We start from the raw sequence: 15,207 nt of genomic DNA, 5'->3' as shown, positions 1-15,207 counted from the left end.
ATTTCATTTTTCCCCAGAGCTTTGTGATCTCTATCATTGTTTATAAGTCTTCTCATTCAAACACCTTAATTCATTTACCAGTGAATGTACCTATAGTTACTAGTTCATTATGTTGTACAAGGGCTCACACAATGTCAGAGTCCGTATTACAACATTCTTATTGGTCTTGAGCCAATCAGCAAAGGAAAGCAACTTTAGCTATGCAATTACATTCCAGAAGACTTCTAAATAAATTGTCGACTGAATTCAGAATTTCTGCAAGACTCCAGCTGCTGTGTCAGATCAATGTGTGCACAATGAGTTCCTATTAGTGATCATATTAAGATATTCTAAGAGTACTCTAGCATATACTTTTCATATACGCGTGTGAGAACATTCAGTTTGACATCAGCATTGACAATTGATTTAACTAGGATGAAGGCAGACTCTACCATAACTCAACAACAGAGAGACACAGCTTAGGTTTTGACCATCTGTAATATAAAAAGTGATCTTAAAAGTCTGCAAAGAAAAAAAAAAAAAAAGATAGGTATGTATGGAAGCAGCCAAAGGCATGCTGGATTCAATCTTTTAAGTGTTACCATTTATTGTCTACCATGGGAACAACATAATTCACTTGTGAGATCAAAATCACACAATGAAATATACATTCAAAAAGGACTGGAGAAAATCCCATATATGACAAGAATATTCCTTTGTCACCCATCTGACTCTGAGTGTTTAATTGAAAGTAATCTTCACTGGTTTTAATATTCTAGCTATGCTATCTCTGTACTTCATCTGAAAACACTGGAAAACGGAAAAATATTGGTGAATCCAAACACTTCCCAAACTGCCTTTTCCCCATGAATTTGAATACTAATTGGATTTCACTAATCCAATCTGCTTCTTACTTCCCTGAAAATCAATTATATGCTGAAATTGTACATACTCTGAGGAAACCTGGGTGGATTGTCGTTGACATCAGTGAGTGTGATATTTACAGTTGTTGACCCTGACAGCCCTCCGACCTGCCCAGCCATATCTTTGGCTTGAATGACAACGGAATAATGCTCTCTGGCTTCCCTGTCCATGTTGTGCAAGGCAGTCCTGATGACTCCTGTGGTGGAAAGAAAACAAACAGAAGATCAGGATTAGCTTGTTTTAGACACAGGAAAAGCTAGGCATAACATTTCTTTTCAGGAAAGGTGAGACATGGCAAATTTTCTGGTAATGCAAAGTTTTCTACAATCACATTAAGCTGGCTTTAGTTCTTTGCAGTTTACATATATATGTACATCTTAATGCCGGTTACTGCTAGACAACCAACTTAATCGAGGATATGAAAAAAATAAAATAATATATACTAAACCAACAATTATATTAATAAATAAATAGGACTATTATATACCATTCTTAGCAGAAAGCCACATTGACAAAACTCTGGTGTTTCTCATATGTCATAACTATTCAAATAGCTACTTCATAGAAATACTAATGAATGAGAACTCTTACCCCACTGAAGAAAAAAAAAATAATCCTTTTTAAGAAAAGTTAATTTCTGAATTCAAACATGACATACCTCTTATAACTACTCAAAAGCTAAACTTTCTTATTTGACAAATTTTTAAAAACTGTACTTTCTTATTTGATGCATGTCAATCACATAGATTTATGTTCATAAATGTCAGTTACCTAATACTTGCCTGTAAAGTGAAAGATAAGCTACTTTTTTTTTTTTTACTACAATACAGAGACAAAACTAAAATTGAGTGATGCTAAAATTCTATTTATTTTTATCCACTATAATGAGAAATGTTTTTAACATTTATCCAATTCTACATGCAGAACCAAAGGTTACAACAAATGAAGAACAGCAAACCCTGTGGGTTCAGTATCTGTTTTGGTACATTTTTCACTTATGTGGATGCCTGTAAATTAGGCCCTGCTAATTTCTTTCATCACAGACTGACAGAAATCTCATGGAGTTCAATGAAGGGAAATGTCAAGTCCTGTGTCAAGGAACCAATACATGCTGTGGACAGCCTAGCTGAGAAGCAGCTTTTCAGAAAAGGATCTAGGGGCTCCTCAAGTTAGACATGAACCAGCAATGTGCCCCTGCAGCAAACAAGGCCAACAGCATCCCAGGCTGGCTGCATTATGAAAAGCATTGCCAGCAGGTCAAGAGAGAGGATCCTTCTCCACTGCTCACCACTGTTGAGGCCACATCTGGAGTGCTGGGTCCAGTTCTGGGCTCACCAGTACATAAAAGACATTGATACACTGGAGCGAGAAATATAGAAATAAAGAAATGTGTGAAATGCTAATTTTGTTACCATTAATTTTTCAAAACCCTAAATTTTTAGCATAACTTGGTTTTGGACTCTGAAACTGAGTGGCTCTTATAACTAGTCAGAAAACATACTATAGCAGGTGTTGCTTCTGGGTAAATTTTAAACATGTAATAGCCATTAACACAAAGCAAGTTAATGAAGAAGAGCATTATTCATCTAGAAAATCTCTTGTACAGCATGATTGTCAAGGGTTTTGATTCCCACAGTCTCAGATGACACAAAAAATTATTTCCAGAATACTACTTCTTCAGTAGAACAATTTAGCCATTATTACATACAAAATGGAAATTTTCATGGAACTTATACCAGTGTTTCCATTCTATTCTGAAAATAAATCATGCATAAAGAGTAGAACTATCCACAAAGAAGAATATTTTAAAGTATCCATGAAGATTCAGAATTATTTCAACATGGATTTGCACTGTAAATTCCTTTTAATCAGAAGTTCCTTCTGGACAAGCTGGCTAAATATAGTACACCAGTCTGTTTTAGTTCATCAGTGTTTTGTATTTTGAATGACACGGTTAGAAACAGGTCTTTTCTCGCTATTTGCACCATGATATACTGAAATGAACCACAACTTTTACATACTAAAAATAGAAGGCATGGAGACTTTTGGATAAAATGAATTGATGTAACTTAAATATGAAGCTTCATCAAAATCAATTTGGTTCACAAAATCTGGCACAATGGTTCTGAAATTTCATTTTGGTGAAAAATACTAGAATTAAAAAATGTCCTGCTTTGACATTTTTCAAATAAATTGCTTCATTTTCTTACATAGAAACCAAATTTATTGGAACATTTAATGTTTATGTATATGCATGGAGGGAGTCTTTGTTGTTTTTTTTTTGTTTTTTTTTTTTTTTTTAAAAAACCTTCCATTTCATTCTGAAACAGACCAAATTTTACATAGTGGAACATCTGTCTTCTGTACAATCCTCATAATTACACTAGTTACTTACATTTTTAAACTAATTTAAACAATTTCCTCTGAATTACAACTACTTTCCTCTTCCTTTTTGCTTCAAGGAATGTGGTAGTGAATCAATACATGTAGACAGTTAATAAGGATTTGAGGATGACTTATCATTTGATCTCTCCCACTTGCATCAGATTCCTCTTTTCTGAAAACTGAGTAATTGAAAATGGACAAGTTTTTAGTTACAAAAACTTGTTCTAAAGTTCTGAATAAGAAAACTGGTGCTGAAGGATGGGAAAGTTTAGTTCTCTCTCTTTTAGTGGTTGCATATACATACATACATCCTAAAATTATATAATCAGTATGAGGCATATAACTACTGCACAGACCCTAATGTTTGATATTTGTTACTAGCAGCTCCACCAATTATTCTGCCAGTATAGCACTAGAATCATACATACTTTCGAATTTATCCAATAAGCCCAAAAGGTGTAAGGAGAATTTTCTTGGTTGCCTTTTCCAATAAGATAATACGAAGTGTTCCAGCAGTTCTTTTTGAAGTAGGAATTGTCCCTGAGTATATTGGCAGTGGCTCCTATGCATTCCACAAGAAGACAGGAAGTTCATATTAAGGAAGACGTCTCCCTGTCTAAAATGGTGAGTAAAGAAACTGAAAAAATAAAACTCAACTGTCACAGGCTTTTTAAATTTAAACACAGACTTAATTTTGCTTCATGTCTGTTAGGCAGCACTGTGACCCTGTTGACTGAGTACTTTTCAGCTATGTTTCCAGGATTTATTCATCTTTAGTAAGAAAGGAAAGCAAGATGAAAGATGCAAGATGTAGACACCTTTACAGGGACACCCCATCCTGTTTCTGGTATTAAATGAAGAAATTTTATAGAAGTTTGATGGCTGTGTCAAAAATCATCTACATGTGGAGGTTTAGATCTATTGGAATGGAATTGAGAAGGACATACAGTTCTGGACCTCTGGCCCGCTGAATTTAGTCATATCTATTTCCATCTTAAAATAATGTGAGATGTGTTTTCCCACATGGCACCTCTCCTAGAACAAACTTTTTCTTCTAACTCTTTGTCTAAATTTAGTCTCCTCTAAATAACACTTTTTTTTATCTCTGTCAATTTCTAGAGTCTTGAAAAACACATTTTCCAATTTGAATTTATCTTCCTTGATCAAGGATGACCAGAAAACTACCTACCTTCCAGATGAGATTTTATCACAACCTTTTCTAACTATGACCTTTTTTTTCAGATGACATCACACTGGTGATTCTTTTATGATTGATTACCATACATAGGACATTGTCCTCCAATGACATTTCCAAATCCTTGAGACTAGAGTTACTGTATAATCATAGAATATCTCAAGTTGGAAGGGACCCATAAGGATCATCGAGACCAGCTCCTTGGTTCCCACAGAACTAAGGCTGGACAATATGGCTAAAAGTGTCAGATAGCGTTATAATTAGTCCTGCATCATGGTCTTTACTGTATAATACCATCCAATTTAATTATGTTCTTCTGGCTCTTGCCCTCAGAAACAGAAGTTTATTCCTCTATATCGACAATTCCTCACAACTTTTTGTAGTCAGTAAATTTCTTCATGACAGTTCTGTATTTGTCCTTAAAACATCAGATAAAATTGATTGAGAAGAACATTGAGATGTCATGTTCTGAAAAAGGATTAGAATGTCTACTACTGTGGATATCTCCTTTTCTTTCCTTTTACCCAATACCTCTGGATTTGAGAAAGCCCTGAAAATAAGTTTATCAAGTTTTACTTCCTTCTCCATAAAAGCTCTCTGAATTCATTCTTGATACTAAACTGCAGTCAATTCCTTTTTTTTTTCCCAAGTTTTCTTTAAGATACCTCTATGCTCTGCAGCATGTGATAATGTGTTATGTTGTCTTTTTTTAGCATTCTGTGAAGAACCATTTTACTTGCATGTAAGAAGAGCTGCAACAGAAAGCTCAACTGTAAGTGTGTCTGGAAAAATCAAGAATTTTTAATTCAAGTGCAGACACATATTAAAAAAATATCTGCCTCAGTCAAGTGTCTAACTGTACATTTACCAAACTATTTAAATACGTAGTAATTTATCTTAGTATTTATTACAAAAGAAAAGGAACTTATTTTAGATTCAATGACAACTACAGAATTATAGTCAGCTTTCTCTTACAGCCTACTCCTGTATGATATGTGAATAGAACCTTCCCAGAATAAACCATGGTTCATTTTAACATTTTGAGCTCAAAGATTTTCTGTCTAATGAGAAAAAAAAATCCAAGTCAAATCCAATTTGATGACAAACTAGTTTGTCATAGAAAAGTTTTGGTGGTGGTTTTAATTTATTTGTTTGTTTGTTTGTTTATTTTATTTTTTATTATTTCCATTCTGTTATTGGATCACAAGCCTGGTCACTACAGGTTTTCTGAAGGGCAAGTAGGTCATACTAGATCCCCTATATTCTAGTTTTTTTATATATCTGTATTGTCATGAGCACAACCACTAAATTACTCAAATATAATTTAAAAAAACCTATTTAATAAATAATTAAATATGTGATTTTACTAATTACTGAGGGAAGAGAGCTGTTGCAGATGATAATTTCATTAATATTATTTATAATTTGTGAATAAAACCTCTATTTTTATCACTGCTTTTCTTCAGGATAGTTAGCTTTCTTTATTGTAAGTTAATATTCTGAATATATTGTATATATTAAAATATATCTCAAAATCTAATGTTTTTTCTGCCTTTTAAGAGAAAGAGCTATGTTTTTGCTGTTGTTTTTTGTTTGTTTGTTTGTGGGTTTTTTTGTGTTTTTTCGTTTTCAATTTTAAGACAACAACTGAGCAAGTACAAGTTAGCAGGTGGATTTCTTTTTCCTTCAAAACAAACTTCAAATTTAGAACTCATAATAGATTTTGACTTGCATTTATGATTTAGTTCATACTATAACTGTAAACAAAATATGCGATACAGACATTTTGGTCATAGTCCACATTCTGAATGCTTCTATAACGTAGATTATTTTAATCTAGGCCTTTGAGTGAGATCTGCTTTGTGTAACATATTTTATTCCTTTACAGGGACATCACTAGACACTTCATAGCTAAAAGTCAAAGCACTATAGAAATGAAAATTAATGGTCAATTTTCTTCTATGGTCACAATTATAGTGCTGAAAGACACTTTGCTCTTTCTCAAGTAAAAAAGATCATTGAAATAAATTAATAATACACTGAAGGACAAATGCTGTAATAAAATATGATTTTTGAAAAAAATAGTACAATTTAAAAATAAAATAGTAAGATTTTTTAAAATAAGTAGTTTAGAAGAGTGTTCATTTGGTATTAAGGGGGAAGAGGGGTGGTTACCAGACTGGTGATGTTACAATGGCTACCTCCAGGAATAAATAAAAATCTATTCAATTTGCTATTAGTAAACAAAGCCTTCTCAAAAATCTCCATGAGTAACAGCCTCAATTTATAAAACAAAAAGTCTTGTGCCAAAGCCTCCTGAATTAAGAAATTCAAAGAAAGCTTCACTGATTGACACTAATTTATGTGGCAATTGCGTGGATGCCAAATGTAATCATGACATCTTCCACTGCTTTTATAATGTAAAGCATATTCAAATGAATTGAATTAAGAATTTTCTGACATGCTGCCTCCCAGAAAGCGGACAAGAAACTCTAATCTGCCATATGCAATTGCTGCAAATGAAAGGAATTTCCATTACAGAAATACCATAGCAAGTGACTACCCTATTTGAGCAGGAAGCGGTCCTTTTTTCTCTCGCCAATAGTAAATGCACATTTATATGGGTGCCAGGTTTGCCAGCTCTATTTCCGTTAGAATGGTTCACAGTTTTTTAAAAGTACATTTATTTCAGCATATTGTAGGCTGGTGTAATCAGCAGGACATTAGTATAATCGGGGATGTTTTTTCCACTGCAATGCTGTACTTGTCCCATTGTCTTCAGATGCTGCTACTTCCAAATCACAATGCTATGGAACAGATATCTTCTGGATTTAGTGGTAGTGGATTATTGGTTTATTCATCTCTGATTATTGTCATTCCTGGAAACATCAACTTTTCACTTCGGTCGAGACATCTACATCAAACTTTTCGGAAAAAATAAACATTATATATATATATGTATATATATTTGACGCAGATCTCACTATCTAATCACAACCTGAAGTCTTTTAACAAACCTATGTCCAGTGTGGCTCTATGTGACTGTAAAGATGCAGGTATCTGTTAATTTGTTCTGTTGAGCCATACAGGCATGGTTCTGTTGTCTGAGAACCTCTGTGCAGGTTGGACCATAAACCTGAGTTTTACCTGCACAACTCTAGTTGTACCTGGCAGGCTGTATGGCTGCAACATGAAGTACTGTGTACAAGTTTGGTTTTTTTCTCCACAAGTAGTGGAGAAGAGTTAATCATGGTGGCTAAAATTATTATTAGATTGTAGTAAAGACAGGATGGAAACCTATTTTAGCAGAAATACTCAGTAGAAATGGAAAAGAAGGAGGTGCTGCTGTCCTAGTAACAATTAAGCAAAATAGAATCAGTAGATTAAGCTGTGTTCAGTAAGACATGCAGCATCACTTCTTCAAATGTTTTCTAGTCAGAGGAAACCAGCCTCTGTAACCATCTACAGAAAACAGGCACGAGCTGAACTATAAGAACACAAGTGGTCTTCAGCTTCCAAATATATATACAGATTCTCTAAAAGACGTCAGTGGAGGGCAGCTGCCACTTGGAAGCCTGAGAAGTGAGCAGCAGAGTCACTGGAAGCCAGAAACTTAGCTGTTTCTTTTCCAGTTTAACAAAGCATTATATTTCCAAATACATTACTATCAAACACTTTACATAACACCTAATTAGGTAGAGTGTTTGCAATCACTCAGATCTTCAAAATTTAGACCCTTTTAAAGCAACAGTCCTCACCTTGGAAAGAAATCTAAGTATAGGTTAGATCTTTAGTACAGTATATGCAACCTTTTGCATCCAGAGTCAAAATACGTTCTTTCAAGAAACTTAGATATTCAAGCTTCATGGTCAGTTGGATTCTCTGTTAAAAGCTGGATGGGACCACACGATGTCTCCTACAACTCAGGCTACTAACTGAACTAGCACTATACTAAAAGTAGTAGCTTGACTTTGGCTAAAGCACATCCTTCTCAAAGCATGTAATTTCAAAGTGAAGTGATCGAGAGGTAGGAACTATCACCTCTTTCCTTAACCAAATATTCCAGTCATTAATCAGAAATTCAAAAAGTCTGCCCTTTAATTGGAAGTGTGCACTTTCAATTTCAAACCATTGACTCTTGTTACCTTCTTTCCAACCATTAGTTCCCAGTATTTCTCCTTTTAAAGATACTGCCATATTCTCATTAATCCAATCTTTCTGACAAGCTAAGCAGTAAAAAACTCTTACCTGTAAAGCCTTTCCTCCCACTTAAAACTTATAGTGTTATTTGCTTTTTTCAGCTTTCCAAAATTAAAAGAATACAAACAAATGAAATTAATACTGATATTTAAATAATGCTACATCCCCCCCATACTAACCCCTGATGTAAATTTAACTTTCTTAATCTTTTACAATATGGAAAGAATTTGTCTAAGAGTTGTATTGACCTTTTTTGGTGGCTCATCACTGCTCTGGGAATCCATTTTGAGCTGCTTTACTCTCAGTTTAGCTAGTTATGGTTCTCCTGGATACAGTCCCACCCTCTTCTGTTCTAATTTTAAGACTTTACATTTATTGCACTGAGTGGCACAAGTTATTAAACCATCTGGGTTATTTTGATAGAATGTGCCATTGTCATGTTTATTCATCAATCTGTCATTTTTTGTCATTCCAATACTTTGTCAGCAGGAGTCTTATGTTTATTTTTAATCCACACAGAAAGAAGCTGAATAGAGTAGGTCTTACACTGGTCCCTGCAGAGCCCTGGTGGAATCTCTTCCTTTCACGATGATTTTGTCTTGATGACAACTGTTTGCTGCCTCCCAGGAAGCCAGTTCATAGCTATTTAGTATGTGCTTTGTTGATGCTACTTAGTGCTATGTATTTAACTAGAATGACACGTGATGTGGCAGTTATTATTTTATTTTTTTCATAAAGCAAACAGATTAGGTTTCTTTACAAAGACCTATTTTCCAGAAAAACACATTGAAAGGCATTCTTGCTAAGTTCTTTCTCAGATATTTTTTCCTTTTTTTTTCTAAATTTTTTAATTTTTACTTGAATTTGCTAGCCTCAAGTTACAGATTTCCTTTTGCTTGATCTTTGAGAAGATTGACGCACATTTACAGTCTGCAAATTTCCTTATCTACTTCTTTGTTCAAGGAGCATCTATCACCCTTCCTAGTTTTGGGACTGGACAATACTTCTAGTTCTCCATTAATCTAATCCTGTTTCTAGAAGAGTCAACATTTCAGGAAGAAAATTAGGAAAATTCCATCAATTTTTTTCATGCGCAGATTCTGAAGAGAGTTCACAAAGGGGGTAATTCCTCTATTTTCAGAAATAGTTTATCAATATTTTATGTCCTGAAAACATGCAATTTTTTTCTTTTGAACTATAAATTGCATATACGTTCCTATGAATTTTCAGACAGCAAATAGAGTTAAACAATCAAATAAACAAATCTCCTATCTGGGTGGTTTTGACATCTCCTAAAATTGCTTCTCCACTATTGAAGATGTTTTCACCACAAGACTGTTTGAGATGAAGTATGTAGAAGGAGAAGTAAGCCTTAAAGACAGACTTTGACTTGAATAAAAATATTTTTGTGTCTAACAGCAACATGTCACTATGTACTAGTTCTCTGCATAAGCATGCATGATGAAATAATTCAATTTATAACAGAAGACACTTCAGTGGTTTTTCACTGACTCATGTGATTTCCTTGGAACTGAATCTGAATTAGTGCCATTTCTATAGTTCTGAAGAAACATATGGTTAGGAGCAAACAGGGCAAATTTACCTGACTCTCCAATATGAACAGTACAGTGGTCAAGCCCTGATTTGTTCAAGTTAATGTAGTAGGCATGTGCTTTGGGTAAAGAAGCATGAGGTAAGCATACAGAAGTAGGATGCTACTGCTGTGTGAAAAGATAATTTTTCCTTTTTTGACGATTCAGTTAAAAGCGTATTTAAAAACCAAATATGAATCTCTACCCAAATCAGTGGGGGTGTGGGGGGATGGGGAAAGGTAATGCTCTGTTGAAAGCTGGTAACAGATGACTGCTGGTTGTATAATGAAATACTTAATTCTTTATGATAGATATATCATAAAGATAGCTATGAAACAAACCTAGATACAGATATACATTACTGACAGATAACTTAATGCTCCTTAAATATTGAGGATTTTTCCATAAAGGATTACTTGTCAGGTAGGCAAGCAGATCGAATGATGTGAGAGTGTGAACATAAGAAAAGGACAAAGAATGATGAAAGGGAGGAAATTACTCATTAAATGTGATTTCTTTAGCTATAACCTTCTTACAGGTGTATTTAATCCTCGGTGAGAGGTAACAACAAAAGACAAACAAAACAATCAAGTAAAAAGGGGATGCATTTAGTAACTCCTGAAAATAGCAGATGGGAACTAAGTACAGGAATCTTCTCAAAGGAAATCCCATTTGACAAGAAAGAACTTAAAACTGTCAGAAAACTAACCACTTATTTTCAAAAGCTTGAAAATACCCCTCTCAAAATAGAAATAGTATTGACTACCAGTATCAAACATGGCTTCTTGTAATGTCACCTGCCCTCTGGCCTACATAAGAATATATTTAATCTATAGCTTGAATGAAAATGACAAAATAATTGACAGCTGAAGGTTAAAGCTGCTAATATTTCACTTATAATCCAAAACTCTTTATTACTTCATAATGGAAAGAAAAATGAAGTTGAAGCCACAGACTTGACTTCATATTTCTCATCTATTTCATGAAATCAGACTTTTATGAAAACTAAATTTAACTTTTGTCTCTGATAAGTTCCTGATAATGTATGTAAACAACTGAAGAAAATTACAACAGTTGCCCACTATGTCGAATAATATTGTGTTTTCTTTATACAATAGATCACCTTGATAGGAGGGAGAAGAAGAGAGACAATAATTACAGGCATGACAAAAAAAAAAAACCTTTCAAATTGGGCCACAATTGTGTCCGGCTAATCAAAAACTGAATGCAACATACAATCTTGGAAACATTCCTCATTTGGACAAAATTTCCTGTGCTGATTAATTTAATTACAATTGACAGACAGTGTCTAGAGATATAATTCAAATTTTCTATTAGAAAGAAAGCTTGGTTAGCCAACAGACCAAGCATTTATGTGTTGGTCATGTTCTTTTCTCCCTGTACTACTTATTCGTTACATACCAAGGAGGACTGTACTTCACTGCAATGCTTCGTTGACCCATGCATATCATGTTAAGGACCTTATAGCAGTAAAGCATAATTTATAAGTAATTATTATATGTCATTCAGAGTGCCACCTTACCCAGCATTTGAGTATGCTTATTTGTAAACTGCAAATGAAATACAAGTTATGTCAATATGGAAATGCGAAACACTTTTTCATGCATCCTAGTTACATGAATTATAGTGAAACCATTTCTGCTTGACATATTACATTAGTGGCCATCAAAGCTAATGTCTGTTCAAAACAAAATCATTATATTTAATAATCAGTAGAATACCATCAGCAAAAAATTCTTCATTTTGGAAGTTACTTTAGTGCTAGGTTTAGTACATCAGAGTATAAATATATATATGTATATACGTTAGAACTACATTACAAATATGAGTAATTGGTTTCCATACAGGTCCTTGAAAGAAACATCCTAGAAACAGAATGTTATTGTAATCTTTTCAGGGAAAAACCAGAACAAACCAATCCAATCAAGCAACCAACCAACCAAAAACCACAAAAAAACTTACAAAACAAGAAAACAACCCACATACATTTTAACCAAAAAAAATGCTATGATTTCATTGGATTCTCAGTACTTGTAACAAAATCCCATTCTCACAATGAAAAGTATTACTTTAAATTCTGCATAGGAGAAAAAAATGTCTAAATGCAGTCTGGGTAAACAGAATACTGACTAAGGAATGACAGTTTTTGTAACTGTTTGATGCACACACACACAAAAAAATGATTTAATGTAGATAAAATTTAAAGAAATGTATAAAAAAACTTCTGACATATGTATTAACAGATGTTGTTTTCTTTCTTAGACCAAACACCCACAAAACCTTTGTCTGTTAGGTGGCATAATAGGTAGCTATTGACTTCCATTGAGATTCAATCAGGATTTATTGACCTAACAGTTAGATTTGATCTAGACAGAGAAAAGATAAATCTCTGCCTAGAGGTACAATAAATCTTACAGTCGGCTAAAAACAGAAGCCTGTGTTTCAATTGTTAGAGGTGCACTGCCATGAAGAAAATGACTACTGAATTAGTGAAGTGGCATAGCTTCTTGAAAAGAGGCACCCTCACACTATGATAAATTAAAAAGCATCACAATAAGGTCACACAAAACTTAAAATACCGCCACTTCATGACAGAACACAATTTTATGAAGTTGTTTTTCTGTTTGATTTGATTGAATACATTATTCTGCTAGGTGGTCAGCTTCTGCCAGATGCATTAGTATTGAACACTTCTTGGTCTGAGGTTGAAGCTTGTCTGCATTTTAAATTATTCTGATTTTAAACAAAGCTCACATGCGAAAACACAAAGACTGACTGTTAAAAACTCTTACTGGAGCAAGGCTCACTTAAGAATAACTCCATATAATGTTTTGTCATCAGCCTTGGAAAACCCATGACTTTGGCACAGATCCCACCCACAATGAGGAAAGTTATGAACCAAGTCACAAGTGTGACAATTTTATACACCTTTTTGTTACAAACTTCTACATTGGGTACTGTAAAAAAATGGAAAAAAAAAAATCAACAGACCCTCTTTCATTTTCCTCTTCTTACCTACCATTCTCATCTACAATAGTCTTTGATTTGTACCTTCAGGTTTCCAATAGTCTTTGAGAAAATAAGGAAAGCTGTCAACTTAGAACTTTATTTCCTTGATCAATCAGCAACAAGCTTAATAAACTACAGTAATCTACATGACCCCTTCTGATAGACAGAAAATTTGTATAGTTGCAAACCAAATGTATAAATGCACTTAAGCTCCATTTAGATAAACCAAACCACACAAACTTGATTAAAGATTAAGTGAGCCTGTGTAACTGGCATCTTTCAAGTATCTCATTCTTTTATACCTTTTGGCTGTGTATTGGCAACACAACATGTTGTAATATTTCAAACCTGCACTGAATCAACAGTAGCTGTTTAAATTGACAAAATTTCCACAATGATTTTTTACTGACTGGAATGACAGGCCAAAATATTTCAGGATAATATTGAAATAAAGTATTGAAAAGCAGAATGACCAAAGGTGAAGAGGTGAAATACAGATTTTTTTACAAATACAAATATTGTAAACATGTAAAAAATGAAACAAAGTTGCTTGCAAAATTCACCCTGTTTTTTTAAATAAGATTTTCCTGAAATGTTATTTTCAATGATTTTGCTTGTCTGGATAATTAATTTGTGATCTACACAGGGTGATAAAACAGGCCAACAGGAATGTCACAGAACTTTTTCCCTTCTCTAGGGTTCTACCTAGTGCAAATACTTGCATTATGTGGGCCTGGAGTGAATCAAAAAAGTGGACTTCTTTACCCTCTCTTCTTTCTAGAACATATAAAATTTTCTAAAATTATTTCTATGTTCTTCATTTCACATTAAAAAATCATAGTAGGATAACATAGGCAGAAGATAATAGGACTAACTTGATTTACAATTTGGTACAAAGTGTTAATGATTATTTATCAAATGCATGTTCTAACTAATGATGTTGAGGTTCCTTCAAACTTATTCAAATGAAGCTGTGAAATGATCCCTAAAAGATGAAGTTTCAATAAAACCAAGCAAGCTTGCCTTCCTTAATGTGGTTGACCTTAAACTAAACTACTACTGCACCTACTACTGCACATTCAAAAATGAATGAAAAAAAAACAAAACAAAACAACAAACTATTCACTCTTCTGCTAACATTTAGGAGGAATAAAAATGCTTTTAAAAGTGCATAAGGAAGTAGACTGCCTAATTAAAATCCAGTCCTTCACTTTGTTTAAGTACCTATCCCAAGGCTAAATTATTATTCTTGACTTAATTGTTCTTCAACACTACATCAAGTGTGGCATAAAAGTCCTCCATTTCTAATTATTACGAGAAAATTTAAAAAAAAAAAGATTCAGAGCAGTATACCAGTTTTCACTCTGAATTTCTTTCACCATTTTTCTTAAACCAAATGAGACACAGAAACTTATTATTTTCCTGCTGTATTCTTCATATATTCCTGTAGAGGAAGTCTTTCCTCTAAATTTAACCTACAATAGTGAGCATTTCTCTGTATATGTAGCTCAGTTTTCTAAATCTCCAGAATAACCTGAGGTGATAAGTAACAGTGTACCTAAAGCAATTTGCATATACCTATGCATATGGTAACCGATATGTACATTAAAAAGAACATGTCATGTACCAGGCAAGAACATATAAAAAAGCAGGCAGGAGCTTTTCCTGTACAGAAAATGTGCCAATAATGGCTTGCCATGTTTAGAACTGTTAAGTGTTTTTCTTGTCCACTTTTCTTAAGATCTTCTTAAAGTACATATGTAATGAAGGTGAGCAGGAGCTCACACTGTTCATTTGGATCTGGTATAAATCCAGGTAGTCCAAATAAAGATAATGTAACAATGCTAATTTACATTGGTAAAGAATCTTATCTTTTATTTTTAGGCAAAAAGCTTCTTACCA

At 33.7% G+C, this 15,207-nt stretch overlaps 1 protein-coding gene across 6 annotated transcripts in view; it reads right to left on the bottom strand.

The window, feature by feature from the left end:
• CDH18 (cadherin 18) overlaps positions 1–15,207 on the bottom strand; it is a 552,389-nt gene that overhangs the window by 66,930 nt on the left and 470,252 nt on the right. For all 6 annotated transcript variants that reach the window (XM_021283817.2, XM_065052617.1, XM_021283818.2 and 3 more), the window contains one exon: positions 932–1,099. In XM_021283817.2, the coding sequence (XP_021139492.2) occupies positions 932–1,099 (168 nt within the window). The remainder of the gene's footprint in view (positions 1–931; positions 1,100–15,207) is intronic.

This window comes from Columba livia, chromosome 2 (assembly GCF_036013475.1).
Source record: "Columba livia isolate bColLiv1 breed racing homer chromosome 2, bColLiv1.pat.W.v2, whole genome shotgun sequence".
In the NCBI taxonomy this organism is placed as follows: domain Eukaryota; kingdom Metazoa; phylum Chordata; class Aves; order Columbiformes; family Columbidae; genus Columba; species Columba livia.
This window is presented reverse-complemented; position numbering and strand designations above follow the sequence as displayed.